Genomic DNA, 16,456 nt, shown 5'->3' with positions numbered 1-16,456 from the left:
CCAGACATAAACAGTTAGTTATTTTTTCCAAAGCACTACTGTTTGGGACTAGTAAGTATTGAGATTTAGTTAAAATTTCTTTCATTGAATTCCAAAAGATAACACACACACACACACACAGAGTAAAATATGTCAGTTTAAGAACTACCTACGGTTTCTCACTTGGAAGATAAGGTCTCCTGCTGCCTAGCAGTTAGGATACTAACAAAAAGTTGCAGCAGGGCAGAGGGATCATATTCTTTGTCTCCATCTCTTTTGTTCTAGCTATGTCATTCATAAAGTTATTCCTCTATGTCAGTCTGTCTCCTTGTTATATTTGGATGATTAATAATTTGATATTTGAAACTCCAATTTTAATTTCAATCTCAGTTCAGTGAAGTCTTACATGTTTTTTCCGTCTACTTTTAACAATAGGAGACAATGCCTGCTAGTAGAAAAAGGTGATAAGGCTACGGAGGGATTATATGCTCTTTCGTCTTAATTGGCTTAACAGCCTGAATTTCCTAAGTTTCTTTAGCATCCTTCAGTTATGACTAGTAGAGCTTGGTTCTTTTCATACCACCACAGTTTGTGGAGGTGAAGAAATGTTTACACACACACACAGAGACATACCTCCTTAACATATTAATCCAATCCACTGAATAACTAAGTCTTCTATGCAGACTGAGAAATCAGTCTTCCCAGCAGGGCACCTCCTTGCAGGTATTTAACTACTAAAGAGTTCAACGTGGCTACAGAGGTCCTGACAGTCACTTTTTGGGTTTTTTTCCTGCTCAGGCACTAGACAACAAACCCTAATGACTACTATACATGTTTGTAAACTGATAGGAATTTTAACTTTGATCTTTTTAATATCTTTCATACTCCTTCCAATCTAGAGCCATCCTCAGGCTATTAGTCATGCTTCATGTCTCAAAGCTATTTCTCTTCCTCTACTATCACAACCTAGCAGAAATATGAGAACGAACACGAGACAGGAAGTATTTTACAATTAGTTTCTGACAACATCCTTCCCTCTTGGCAGCTTCCATTTAGGGCTCAATTTGACAACATGCCCTAAACATCACCTCATTCTGTATCATAAAAGAGTGCATCATTAGCACAACTGGTGTGACAACTAACCCTGAGAAACCACAGGTTACAATCAGGAGCGGCAGTCCTGCTCCCCTGAAATCCTTGTCAAATTAGATGTTGGAAAACTAATCCTTTCCTTTCTCACTTGATCAGTTTTCATCAGATTACTTCCCAACCTGACTCTGTGGCCAAACAACTACTAGGTCCAATGCAAGGAGGGAGCGAGAAGAGACAGATGAGAAGAGAATCACCTCAGCAACAGTCCCCAGTTAATCGGCATTACACAAAATCTCAAACTGCTACATAGTGATGCGTGTCCTTGAGAGGTGGAACAACAAAAGCTCTGCCTTCCTCCCAGCCATACACCCTTACTGCTTACTTTGCAACAGATCTGGGGCATGAAGCCACTTGCGCTATTTTAACAGCAACACATTAATACAATTAAAAACAGAACAAAAAATTCCCACAGTCCCACAGGTGCTTTTTTGGAGTTTGATTTCTTTTTTGCTTGTTTGGCGTTTTGCTTTTTTTGTTATCTGTTTGTTTCAAAAGTAATTTTAGTTGATTCAGAGTATTAAATGCATGCCAGGACAAGGGGTGGTGTAGGACAATGTCTGGGAGCAAAGCCTGGATAGAAAAAATGCCTCTGCAGAGGTCAAAACAGCAAGCTCTGCTGACTGTGGAGTCACAGCATTAGGTTGCTCTTTTCTACCATAGTAAAGATTTGCTGCTCAAGGCTTTTTGCAGCTGAGTTCCCATTCCTCCTGGTCACACTTATCTCATCCATTTTCATCCAACATGTCAGTGTGAGCCAAAGAGAGATGATGATAAAAAATAAATAAAAATAAAAAGTCTACTTTACTGTAGTCCTCCCCTTTGCTGTTCTTTAGGCACAGAAGGAAACCTTTGTAAAAACATCATTAGCACTACCTCATTATACTTCAGGTCCTTCCACAAAAGCTTTCTTTTCACAAAGCCTGCAAAAATACCAACAGCCATCAAACTTTCCTTCTCTGGAAACTACTGGCAATCATCCTGACTGTGAGATTGTTTCCTTAGGCTCTCCTAGTCCTTCACAACTATTGTTCTGTATTGGAGAAAGACCCTATTATTCTGTGCCTCTACTTAGTTACTATAAATAAAGCTCATTCATTTTTTATACCATCAGGTGGGTTTGGGAACAGGATCATTTCTTAAGTTATAGATTATCGTATCTTTGTATGACATTCATAGTATTTTTTCTTTTAGCCTGAAACGTGTTTGCCTATTTACTGAATTTCCTATTATGTAATATAAGCATATCGGAACAGTACAGGAAGTATCACAATTTGTGAGGCAAAACAACTAAATTAAAATTGAATTCTCTACTAAAAATATCCAGCATCTCTCTGTACGTGTAAACTTTTCATTCCTCTCACTCTGGATATTCTGCAGGAACAGAACGGATACGGTGAAAGAAAGTAACTACAACCAGCAGAACGATTTATGAATGCACAAGAGACAGATGCACCTAAGTACAGAATTGACAGGAAGCCTAGTTTTCAACTCAAGAGTCATTCTTTTCTTCCTCTCAGCCAACCCTGATGATCGTATCTCTGGAAAATTTATGACACAGTGCAGCCACCATCTGATGAGCATGGGCTTACTTTGGGTAACATAATTCAATTGTCTGGAACTCTCAAGTATTTGAGACAGCACATAAAACACAGTGGCCCTAACCCCTCTCTCTAGTGTATTAGCTACTGGGACTCCACAAATCTGTTTTCTTTGAGAAAGGCTATAGGCTTATTTTTAATAATAAATTTTTTTGAAAGTAAATTTAAAGTCTGAACATTAACTTATCACAAAATAACATGTTACCACGGACTGACTTTTGCAAAAAACACAGGAGACTTAAGTCCTTAAACCACAAAGCAGCAAATACATCAAATAACCTTCACAGATAAATCATTTTTCAATGAGTGACACCAAAATCATATAGAATGCAGTAATACAGTTCTCCAAGCACCATTTTCTTTGTGAGCAAGTGATAAGATTATCTCCTGCTTTTTACCATTCCCAAATTATTCAGTCATTTATGTTATACATTTACCATGGCTTCAAAAGACCTACATTTACCTAACTTACCAGCTTTGAAGCCCTATGGAAATACACTGTAAGGGTCTGAAGAATAGAAAAATAACAGTGTTTGCTTCCAGCATGCTTTCACAGTCAAGACAGTGAATTAAATCAACAGTATCATATCTTAGATCCTACACCAGCTTTCAGTAATAATAAGTCATTAACACTTAGCATTTGATTAAAACTGTGTTTTTTCTACTTAACATTAATTTTATGAAAAAATTAATCCATATTCACAAGCACACAAGCATGGGGTCAGTTACCAGCCCTGAAACATACCAAAGGATTATGACTTTGGAGATTGCAGAAAGAACAGAACTATGGTCCAGCTTCTCTATGGAAGACAATATAAAGAATATAAATTCTGTAAGAACATGAAGTTTTATTCAGTTTTATCCCTTGAAAGTTCAGTGTTCAAAATGAACTAGAATCTAACATGGAGTTAAACTGATACATATTTTGCAAAACAGAGTTATTTCATGTCCAACTCGGAAAATGTAATCCTTCTCTGAAAAACAGTATCGCAAACTGTCAGGACAGAATTTTCAGGTTAATGGTAACCAGTCCTAGCCATTAACTTAAGCCTCAAAAATACAAAGATTCAGAAATAAAACCTCCTGCATTATTTTGATTCTCAAATTGTTCCATAATACACAGCTCCTTTCCATCTCAGTGGGAGGAATTAAGCTTTCTATGGTCTTTTTATGGAAAAAAAGATAACCACACTACCACATGATATTGTAGATGATTAAGTTAATCTACTGAAACAACAGGATATGGAACTGAAGAAGTTTTTTCTAAGGGTCCTCTCAACTTGGAATCTGTTTTTATACAAGTTCTGTTAAAATTCTTTCAAACTTATCATCATTCTCCTTATTCCTCAGAATTACTTAGCTTTTACAGTCTTCCCATTCTGTAATTCAGCAATGAGCTGTCCTCTATTTTTAGTTAGTGTCAAAAGGCAACTTGTGCAAGCAATGTTTGATACAAATTTCCTTCCTCCATGGACACCAGTCATACTAACAGTGTGACTAGTTGTAAAAAGTCACATACACGAGTTGACCTTATGAACAGTCTACTGCACATGGAAGAGTCAGAAAGCGGTCGCTAAAATAACATTCAACTTTTCAGACTATAGCTATCAATTACACACAAAAATTTTTCTTTGCCAAACATGAGCCAGTTAAGCTGCAAAAGTATCTAGATAGTAACAACTACTTACTATAGAGCAGACCAAGGAAAGTAAACACAGGTGAGGATAAACAGTTGATCTCATATCCCATCCTTCTTCCTCATCCCTATTCTTTCTTTATAGTTTAAAAAAAAATAATCTAATTTTTGTCATAACTGTAGTTCTTCGGAAACAAAAGGGTGAACTTCAACTAAAACTTCTGCAGGTGTCAACAGGAAGTTTGCACACACACACCACAAATGCCACAGCAGCCCTAGCAGAGCTGGGTAAGCCTGAAGGTAAAAAGGTTCTATCAAAAGAGGCTGTTTGGAACAGAATAAACAATTATCAATGGCAGCAGTAGCCTAATTACTTGCTTTTTTTTCCACCCCAGCAATCCTCACCACAACTAGTGAACAAGAATTTGCATGGCGTCCCATCAAAATGACACCAAATCAAACCAAACTACAACAGGAAGGAAGGAAAAGCCCTATTTCCCAGTCTGGTTCATCACAGTCTACAGATGAAGAATGAGGGGATTACAGAGATGAGAACACGCAAGCAGAAATAGAGGCAGAGAAGTTAAACTGGACGCCAACTGTCAGAACTACCACCAGACACACCTCTAAGCTTACACACCTAAAATAGAGACAAAATTACATCCCTCAGTCTCAGCAAGATTATTTCCTTGGTTGTCAGCAGAAGGGTATTTTCAGATCGCCTAAGCGGCTCCAGTTGAGAACCCGCTTAAGATGACTCCACCACTGAAAAGCCATCTAGTAACTAACAGACAGCACTGTGTGTGAACTCTCACCCAACAGCAGCTTCCAGATCTTAGACTGAGGGCAGCACACTATGTAAAGGCCATACATTCCATGCAGAACCAAGATAGACACCTTCCTCCCTGCAAGGTTAAGTGATCAAGGTTCTCAGTTTTTACTGTGGTGCTGGTGATGCAGCTGCCCTGCAGGAGCACTGCTCATGTTGTGAATAATAGCCTGGGAGTGCCAGATGGAAAGGTGGAGACCCAGGTCCCATGCCTTCTACCTCCCTGATGGAATTACAACTCTTCAGAGCGCATACTAACCAGGACCACAGAAGAGTCTGAGAAGACACATGATCCATCCTTCAATTCATACTGGAGTAGTGGGGTCCACACTCAGCCCAGACGTGAAGAGTTATGAGGCCTAAGAGAATACAACTGACTTCACAGTTTCATTATTTCCCCAAAGGAAATCAGAAGTTCTGGTCTTTGCTAAAGTTATTTCTAATTCTGATGCTTTTTATAGCATCCAATGTAGTGGACGAATATGGAGTCAGAGCCAAAACAGCACTCTCCACTTTCCCAGGCATTCTAACATGGCAATTAGCTAAATCTAAACAGTCAAAACATTAAGGCACTAAATTAACTTAAAGCATGTTACAATTGTTGAAGAATTTACTTTCTCAACCATCTTCTTGGACAGAAGAAATACCAGCTCACAGATAACCCCCTTCAGGTGGGAGGAAAGCATTTGGAGAGAAAGTATTACAGTGAGAGGAAGACAGAATGGTTTAAGCCACTGTAAGTTTTAATCAACAAAAACATCCATTTGCAAGAGAAAAATGTCTTAAATGCTTGGGTAAAACAACACAACAGATCTAGACAACAGCAGCATAAACCAACATTTGTAACAACTATCTGCTGGAGGATTGGAGGGTCAAGAAAGAGGAATATTTGAGCTATGAAAAGGGGTAGGAGAACAAACTACATTGTTTGCAGCAGAACAAGTAAATGTAATCTGCAAGGAAAGTCAACACCTCAGTATACACATACAAAAGAATACAAGGTAACAAACGTTCCACTCCTAACTAACTTTGATTGTATTCTTCACTACTGCTCATCATCACAACCATTCAAAGACTACTGTTACAGGAGTAGGGTACGGTATTCCCATTAGATGGCTAACTTCTATTACGTGGCATAACAACTTCCCATAATGAACACCCATAAATTAATGTGTGCAATCAGGAAACAGCTGAGGTTTCCCAAAAACACTTAACTTGTGCAAACTCCACATGCAGCGTTTACACAAGCCATGGAAAGAAACCCTAGACCTCCTTCAAGCAGAAGTCTATGACAGCAGCACAAAGCTACCACAGTAACGCTTGACTGCAAGGTCTAATTGCATTTCATAAAACAATTCCAAAATGGATTTCAAAATCTGCTGCTTAATTACCATCTTCTCCACAGGGAATGCAGGATTATTCAATAGTAATTCCTCACAATTAGAGAGCTCCACAGATCTGCTGTGAATAAAATTTCACGCAGTGGTCTGCACACAAGACTTCAGGTCACAACCATGAATTCACCCAAAACACAATGGGAGAGAGTAGGGAAGGGAGTGTAAGAGAGGGTGTTTCCATCTCAAACAAACAGTATCAAGAAAATATTTTAATGTTATCATTACATTTACAAACGAAACACTTCTGCTTTTGAATTCTGAGGCCATAAATGTCTTCCTGCTGTCACCACTATAAATACTTAAAGTATTAATTGTATTACCTTTATTATTTGTAGCTGAACCCCTTCGTCTGTTTGAGGGCCTTGAAAACAGCCACATATTGTCTCAATAATTCTATCAATTAGTTTTTTGCCTGGAGCTGTACTGTCTGGAGCATTCCCCGTCAAGTGCCCATATGCTATAAGTTTCTGGAGAAAAGAAAAAAAACTCATATAAATAAGAGCTTAAAAAATAAGTCAACTTTTCATTATAATAAACAAATTCACTTGATAGCTCTAACTTGCACAGAACAATTAGAGAACAGTACATTTTACCCCAAGTCTCATAAAACAAAGATTTTTTAAAAAAACGTCCTCCAGATTTATTAAATTTTCACTCAGCAACTGCAATACAGTTTGTCAGCAAGCTCAACTTTAAACCTTTCTTCATCAGTTAACAATGTTTTAAACCAAACAGGATTCTAAAAACTAACTCACATTACACAAGTCTTCATAATGTAGTCAGCACACAAATGTTTTTAATACCAGATAAACCAGCTGCAAATGCTTTCTATTTAAGCTACTAGCTAGTCTTCCATTTTTAAGTGTTCTATTATCCCTTTCTCCTTCTAGGTCCTTCAATACTTTGAAATGGAATTTATTACAAGATCAACAAAATCCTCTTCCAAACACTTCAGGCACGAGAGTATTTGTAAATCTCCATGGCCCATCTACTTAATACACAAGAGTAGCAAGGCATCATAGTGTAACAGCATGTGTTAAAGAGCATTAAAAGAATTTGATATTGCTATACCTGCTGTTCAACACTTAAACACAAAGAAATAGGTAGTTGTACATACTAATATCATGAAACTGATGCAAACATGTAACTGTGGTAATACATGTATACACAAATAAACACACATATGCACTACATAATAAATAAGATACATTCACCTTTTCAGAGAAACATATTTGATTTGGTTGTGTGTGCAGTAAAGTAAAATAACAGAAAAACAATTACATCGTTACTTACATACAACAGTACTTGCCCTCCAACCGATCAAGAGAATTTTATAGTTGACAGTTAAAGCTCATCTTCATACAGACCTGTAAACAATCCAGAGACGTACTGACAATCCTGGGGCACTTCGACTGGCATGCCAATTCAAATGGTAGGAAGTATTTGTCCGCTTCAATGAAGCTTGTCTTTGACTTCACAGGTGGAAGAGTGCTTGAACCAGGCTTTGCTTCTCCATGAGGGGGACTAAACGGAATGATTGTATTAGAATACTGGAAGTGATCATACTAATAGTTTTCACCCCCACAATGTTTATGAATGAAATAAAATATCAAGAAAATTAACATTAAGGAACAGTAACTTCTATGAAGTTAACACAACACTAATATAGTCATTACTCCTAACAGCTTTTGTACTTCATCTGTCTCCTTTAGATCAGGCAAATTGACCCATTTGCAAAATAAGTGGGTGTTCAGTGGTCCCTGCTGGTTTGAAGGCATAAAGACTTGTTTCCTCTGAAAACAGGGAAAAACTCCCCTTAGCTGGTGAAGGCAGAGGGGAAGAAGGGAAATCTATTCAGTATCATTCCCACATTACATGATAACTCTGAGAAGGCTAGTCTGTTACTACTAGAACAGATAAAAATACAACTTGCCAAAAATGTTAACAACCCTGGAAGTTAAGACTACTCAACCACTCCATTATGATACAAGTTTGGTTCAATACTTTAGAGACAGTAGATCTATTTTGGAGATTAAATCATATCTGAACTTAAATCCTGGACATACTCAGGGGGGAAAAAACCTAACACCCCCCACCCCCCAAAAAACCCCAACTTCACTCTATCTGTGCTTCAGATGACACCACAGAATTTAAGAGTTTAGTGGTTACCACTGTATCTCACTTGGGCCATGCAACTGTACAAAATTTGAGAAAAATATTAGCTGTGCAGTCTTATTGCTTACAGTCAGCTAATACAATTAAGAATGAGTAGTTTTTCACTGATTTGTGTGCATCAATGCAATCTGCCTTTGACTCAGAGTAAGATGCTTGGATTTTTCATTTCAAAGAATAGCTCATCAGCTTTATATAAAGCATTCCTGATCTTTTTCATGCACACATGTATCTTTACATAAAAGGTAAACTAAACTGTCTTACACAGACTTGAGAGGTGGTAGTAACAAAGCATAACTTCATATTCTGTGGTGAAGGATTTACAAAATTCTTGCAGTAATTCAAATAGATCTTTACATGTAAACAACTAATTTCAAATCCAGGCGCTATGCATTTGTTGTAAATTAAATCAGACACTTCAAGAAATGCACATTAGAAAACATTTATTTATCACATTGCTCAAATAAAAAAAATGAACTGCTAGGAGTTTATTATAAATCCAAAGAATTAATACAGTCCCATGCACCATGGAGAGCACCTTAAACTAACAAATATAATAAAATTATTAATTTCAGCTTTTCAAGGAGTAAGATGGATTGTCCTTGAGAAGATGTTCAGTACCATATTCAAACAGCTCTCCTTGTTTAGGCTGCTTTAAAAAGTCACCTAAATTCTAAGCCTTAATAGCAAATAAATAGTGTTCAGATTTTACTTGTTACTAAATAATTTCTCTTTTTAAGATTTAAGGATTTATCCCTACATATTTTTTTCCTGAAGAAGAGCAGAGGTTCGTTCTTCCGTTGGATGCACAACTTTAATGATTGACACTACTGTTTTACTGGAAATAGAGCTCTTTTGGCCAAAACCCAAATCAGCTAAGTTGTAGAGGAAGTACATGATTCTTCTACATTCTTAAATCTCTCTGAAACTTCTATAAAAACTTTTCTCTGAGGAATGAAAGGGTGGTACCTCTTGCTCGTGTCCTATGACAAGACTGTTCTTCACCTAGTGATTACGTTTATTGAAACCATTTAAAATTAGGTTAAAAGAGCACTCCAGAAATAAACCCAGAATTTTTCAGAAACAAGGAGCAGACCATGATGAGATTCTGAAAATGAAAAATCCATGCCACAGCAAGCTACTGCAGAAGCCTGAAGCTTCTCTTTATTGAAAACTATAGAAAAAAGCCCAAAATAATAAATACGGAAGATGATGTTCCATTTGCCTCTGCAAAGATAACTCAATAATCTCATCATCTTGCTCATGATAGAAGGGAAGGGAATACCAGAGGGGGGAGAAGAGAAACCCAAAATGTCTTTTTTTCTCAATGTTTGCAGAGAAATTACTTCAATTAGGTTTTTTTTCCAGCAGACTGTGAAATCACAAACTGTCTCCAACAAATCTTTATTCCACCAAGAGATCTACCAAGCATGAGAATTATGAAATATTCTGACATTCACATTATCATCCATAGAAACATTCTAAGGTATGTATTAATGTATTTTAAAACTTATTTTGGCAGCATTTGCTGCATAAAAGTTACATAAATCAGCCTGTCCTTTTCTATTCCATTCCCCTCTGCCCCACTACCAAACACTAGTTCTGTTTAAAAACCAAACAAACAACAAAACAAAAGAAGCAGTTTTCCATGCAAAATTTCTGGGAAGTGTAAATGATCTATTTTTCAATGTATTCCAGGTTAACTGTGAGATCAATCAGTTTCCTTGAACAGGAACTGGAAAAATTTAAAGAACTATCATTAGAAGTCCCTTGCTAGGATATTCAAATTTCAGTTACAAAAATAAGAAGCTGAAAAGAATTTGATAAACTAAGACGCTTCTCTATTCTAAGGCCTAGAAAAATGGTATTTTCTATTGTATCTTAAAAGTTTGACTCTACAGTAAGAGCAGAGTAAATCCATTCAGTTTTCAAGTCCTGCAATGCCTTCATAGCAGCAAAAGGCTACTGTCAAAATAAAGACAGCACTGAAGAAAAGAAATCAAAATCCCTTTAGAAAATGTACATAGGCAGGTAAGACATATACATTATACCCCTCCCAAAATTATAACTTCAGATACTAAAAGGATAGAATTTAAGCATCCGAAGTTCAGTAATGGCTGAACTATACATACTTGTGCACATCACTGTAATTCAGCACTCTCAACAGTTTTAGCATGGTATTTAACTACAGGATCAGATATTCTCCTTAGTGCCCAGAACAAATATTCCTCACTGAATATTTAATGTTAAGCATTTTTTCTCTTACCATGCTTCACAATGTGTCTTCTGCTTTATTTACACCACTCTAAGTAAAACCTATTATAAAACTATATTATTACTTACTGTCCAAGACCATCTGGTGGTGCTTGGTGCAATGTTTTCTGAACAGTACAAAAATACTAAATTTATTGTTACAACTTCACTGTGAGCTGATGGTATTGACTTTATTTTGCTAGTGGAAGATTAAGCACAGTCTGTCAGATGCATCCACTAATTTTTATGTGCCAAATCTGATAGGCTGCAAAACTAAATTTTTCAACATATTCGATATTAAATTGTCTTTCACATTTTCTGAAAAAAAGTTCCCACTGGCTTTCTTTCCAGCTAGAAGTCCTAATGTTTTCCAACCCCAAACCTGTTGATTTCAACTCAAATACCAGAAGACAAAGTAGAAATCATTAGGGGCCAATTTTGACAACTATAGTTTAAATGATTTACCTAAACCAGAATTTCAGTGATAGGGCAGAACACCGGTCCCCAAGCAGCACTCATCTGCTTAAGCTGCAAGAACACTTTCATTATCAGTTTCACCCACTGATCGGATTATTTCAACAAGTGGTATAAACAGTCTTCACCACACAGCCCTCATGCATGGTTAGTAACGTACACTGAATGAGGAAGAAGATCCTGTGGAAATGTAATTAAACTCTAATAATGGATTCCACAGTTTAACAATACTTAAAAATTTACTTGTTGATCAGGGAAGAGTGCTGAATATCGACTTTGGCTTCTACCTTCACTGGTAGAGGAACTGCCTCCAGAAATCTACATCTATTCCTTAACAAGGTCCTTTCCAGACACTATCTCTCCCAATTACACTTGTCTTCTCTACCCATTCCTTCTTCCTCCCCGCAACCTCCTCCCCTCGCTCACTCACAGGTCAAGTCTTTTTTATTTACATTCCAGGCTCTTCCTCCTCGTCTGAAGCCACTTCAAGAACCCTTTAAACTCAGTCCCCTCCACCAATACTTTCACATTCCTGTGGCACCCAAAGACCTTATCTAACCTCGATCCCCATCCTCCTACTCTCCCTGGCCAGGCAGATCAGCCTGCTCCCTCTACGCTATCTTCTTGCCTCTACTCCCAGGCCCTGTGTCTTGCACTACAACAGCCAGTCACAGAAGCAGCACTTTTAGCATGTTTCTAGATACCACCAACCTTACAAAATATATTGAAAATGCTTTTCAGACAGAGCCTGTACTCCCAGCGCAGAGTAAGTATGGTATATATTTTAAGAAGTTAAAAGTACTATCATTCAATATGATGAACTATCACATACCTTTGCTTTTCTGTTTCAGCCTTTATTTCCTCTGTAAAATGAAACAAAGGCATAGTTATGAAAATTATATCATAACCACAAATATAAAATTAAATAACTGAAAAAAACTGGAAAGCAGAATTCTTCAGGCAAACATTTGAACACAGGATTAGCTTAAAACAGAAAACACACCTTTATAAGCAGTTTCATAAGAGCTTCTACTCTTTACCTGCATTGGTTGCAAACTGTATCAAAATTACTTTACAAATCTATACTCAAAACGTAATACTTTAATTTGCATACAGTCATGCCAGCTAAACACCACATCCCTAGAATATTTCTGCCAAGATACTGGCAAGCTCTTTTCACAGCCCATGTATATAAAAATAATGAGAAACAAATCACATTATTAAACCTATTAATCTATCCATAAAGGATATACTTCTTGTTAGATGTGGATTATGCAGAAAAAGAACAAAGAAACCATCATTGCTGATTCTTATATGAAATCTTGATGACTAATTACCATCTTTGGTTTTAAATAGTGTTAGACACCACAGTAATGACTAGAGGGGAGGAAAAAGAAGTCTGTAGCACCTCTATTTCATACTGTTTTAAAATACATTAAAACAGGACTAATAGTTTAATGCTGTTGACAAGGCACTAAGTAATTATTCACAATACATTTTAAAGTAATTTTAAATTACTAACACTAATTTTAGAAAACAACTTCAATCTCAAGAGTACTTTTTTCTGCATTGTCTAGTTATTTTGTACACTTAAATCATAGCAATTCCAGAAAGACTAGGATTACCAATGCTGTAGGAATACGTTCTTGAAATAAAGCGTACAAGATCAAGTATGAACATGTATATATGTTTTAAGAAATCCAAGGGAATCTGTTCTAATGCCAAGTCCTGCTCAAGCATGCAGAAATCACAATCAACTAAAACCAGCACTTTATTTTTATTTTTGTGTATAAGCTTTAAACTAGTGGAATGAATTTATTCTGACGAGAATTTAGCATTTCTAACTCTAAGCTCCCATGCAGCAAAAGCACACTTTGCCTGTTTCTTCACTCTCATTTACCATTTCACACAGCCATACTGATTCACTTACATAATATAGGTTCCTGAATTTGGTATTTTATTAGATATCAGTAGTATCAAATGTTTACTAACAGACTTGCTCAATACCAGGAAAAGTTCATATAAGGAGTTCACGTCAACCTAAAATCTAAGTTTTATTTCCAATACGACTGATGCTCCTGTTCAGCTCCAGTAAAACCCGGAGGTTAGCAGGTCAGTGGTTCATTTGAGAAATAGCCAGTTCAGAATTGGTTCAAATCTGTTACCCAGGACTAGACAAAACATGGAAATAATTCCATATTCCAAATATTCATTATTCCTCAGTAAGTAACAATAATAACAACAAGTCTTATAGTCAGCAAAGTTTCAGGAAAGTATGCTTTTCTACCATGTTATGATGCTTGATCCATTTACTTCCGTGAAGACAAATTCCTGACCGACAGAAAGGAGAAGAAACTCTCTTCCTCCCTTCCAGGATCTTCACCCCTTTCATTACTTCACCTCCCACCTTAGAATTCACACCCAGGAACTCTCCTCCATGAGATGCTCTGAAGTCTGTCCAACAAACATTAACAACCAACAGGTACAACTGCCAAATGGCTTCAGAGTTCAAAGTTTCCACCAAAAGTGACAAACCAGAGGAGATTCTCGCCCAATACCCAACTATTTTGAAATAAAGTCTGAAACACAGTAGACTACAGAAATTAAGGGAATCATTATGCTCTGCTTGGATCGTAATCCCGTTAATAATGGCAATGAAATACTAACAAATTTCGCCTGTAAAATTACACGAGGTGTTAGTGTCATTAAAAAGGTGGGGGTAGACACCCACACAAAAGTAGAAATCATGTCTTACTGAATTTGCATTAGTTTGAGTGACTAAATCTCCTTTAAATCCTCTGTATTTATACATTAGGTTCTTGTTTAAAATGACTAGCACACAAACTCAGAAACCATTTAGTAACAAAATTTGAATGTAAGTCATGCTAACAAACATTTCTACTATTTTATATTTAAATTATAAATCAAGATTATAACTCATTTATGGCATTTCCTACAAAGAAAGATGTTATTTCAATCAAAGATTAAGCAATGTCAACTTGTTATAACAAAAATTTCAGTTTACAATTTTATCAGATTTTAGTAACTTGAAACAAACACAATAGTTTATTTAACAGTTTTACTTAAGATCACTTAGGTACAAGAGTCAACTACTCTACTGACAACACAGATTTGTGCATTTCCAAATTATTTTATACTTTGGCTAAGGCGGGGAGGGCAAAACCCAACAAACAGATCTAGAAAAAGAATGATTTCAGACTGTTGCTATAGATAAAACAAAAGAATGCAAAGCTCCACTTTGCATCCAAATCTGGTTGCCCTTCTTGGTCTGCACCATGCTACTAACATGCACGTGCACACACCCCCACACACACCAAGGCCTCTTGCCCCTAAGGAAGGTGCAAATTAGAGTGGAGCTTCTTCCTTGTTCAGAATAGAAACAGTTGTGAGTACTGAATTAGTGTGAAAATTGCTTACGGAAGTAAAAATAAGGCAGATCTCAGTTTCGCACCCTCTCCATTTCCCCATGAAGAGTATTTTTCCAGTAAAGGACAGCACACATCCTAAGTGCAAATATTCTTCCAGCACTACTTAAAGTAGGTGTGACAGTAGGTGGGTGCTCAGACACCCTAGTCCACTTTACAGGTTCCAAAACAGTGGCTAAACTCTATGCTTATGCACATTTATTGAGCTGAAAGCACTGCATGAACAAAGAGTCCCTGGCAAACAGACAGACATAACATTCAGGAGAAGAAATATCTGAAACTGGTTCCGCTCTGCACAAACTCATTTTATTCCTGAACTAAAAGAATGTATCAAACCCAGCTAGCTGTCATCTTGATGCTACATCAGATTACTCCACATTTATTCTCTGCTTTGTAAGCTATAACAGTACTTGCAAAGATTACCAAAATAAAAAAAATCCAGAGCTGCCCAGAGCCCTCATTGTGCTGCTGATATGCTAACAAATCATCACTATTTTTTCTTAAAATACTACAAGAGATTGTCCTCAGAATAGGTCACAACTCCTATCAGAAAATAGAAATCTTTGTAATTGAAGAAGTATGCTACAAGGAAAAAGCTTGTGCAAGTGTCAATCTAGTTAAATGTTACTACCACTTTGAGCAGCACTGCACCTGTCCATTAATGTGAAAGTATGGATTTTATAACCTTTGCTAAATAAAAGGTTTTTACAGTAGCCAACATAAATAATTTTGGAAGGCTAAAACATTTTAAATGGCAAATAAGCACATGATACAATATGATTACTATGAATGAGGTAGTCAGCAGAGTTAAACTTTACTTTTACCCTTGGAACAGAGAAAAACTAATTTCCTTCACCATCTGATTGCTCCCTCTGCTCTCCACACCAAAACACAAGTTAATCACAGTATAATTTCACGGTCACGTAACAACCACATATCACAGTAATCATAAAAAAATTCAAGCACCTTTATCAGCACAAAAATAGATTATAATAAAGGTAACTAACAAGTCTCATGCTAGATAAATAATCTGTTAAAAGACAAATGAACCAGAACACTGACTGATACATTCTTTTAAATGAGAAAAAGTAATCCCTGCAAATAGCTAGAAAAGGGAGATGAAGCCTGAAAACATAGGATGCTTCCTTGTTTTACTCTTCCTCTCTCCAAAACACACAACCAAAACCAAAAGGAGAAGATCCAAGAGCTGGAAAAGGTTATTACCCCACCATCACCAGTCATTTTGCAAAGGAAGAATAAGAGTGAATGCAAGATGCTGGAACAGGGGAAGAAGACTGTAGAAAAGGACTACAACTTCCAGCGTCTTCCACTGTATTATCTGTGATGTAAACACAGAATTACTACAAAAAATAGTTCAGATTATTCTATGGCCCTGAAAGGATGATGTTTCCTAAAAATTGAACTAATTGGCATACATTTAGTACTCTTAAATAAAGTGCAACCAAATAAATCCCTCCTGAACTCTCACATTCACACACAGCTCCAGAACATGACCTCTT

The 16,456-nt window shown here is 36.7% G+C and overlaps 1 protein-coding gene across 3 annotated transcripts in view; it reads right to left on the bottom strand.

Moving 5' to 3' along the window:
* The window catches only part of ARFGEF1 (ADP ribosylation factor guanine nucleotide exchange factor 1), a 94,631-nt gene that overhangs the window by 52,609 nt on the left and 25,566 nt on the right, over positions 1-16,456 (bottom strand). For 2 of the 3 annotated variants that reach the window (XM_005240921.4, XM_055799361.1), the window contains exons 2-4: positions 12,323-12,353; positions 7,959-8,115; positions 6,912-7,058 (exon numbers count right to left, since the gene is read on the bottom strand). In XM_005240921.4, coding sequence (XP_005240978.1) covers positions 6,912-7,058; positions 7,959-8,115; positions 12,323-12,353 — 335 coding nt within the window. Of the gene's footprint in view, positions 1-6,911; positions 7,059-7,958; positions 8,116-12,322; positions 12,354-13,777; positions 13,913-16,456 lie in introns of those variants that run through there. The other variant, XM_055799359.1, reaches the window with a different exon arrangement.

The sequence above is a fragment of the Falco peregrinus genome, chromosome 3, assembly GCF_023634155.1.
Source record: "Falco peregrinus isolate bFalPer1 chromosome 3, bFalPer1.pri, whole genome shotgun sequence".
Classification (NCBI taxonomy): domain Eukaryota; kingdom Metazoa; phylum Chordata; class Aves; order Falconiformes; family Falconidae; genus Falco; species Falco peregrinus.
Note: the sequence above shows the minus strand (reverse complement) of the source record. Positions and strands in the feature narration are given on the sequence as shown.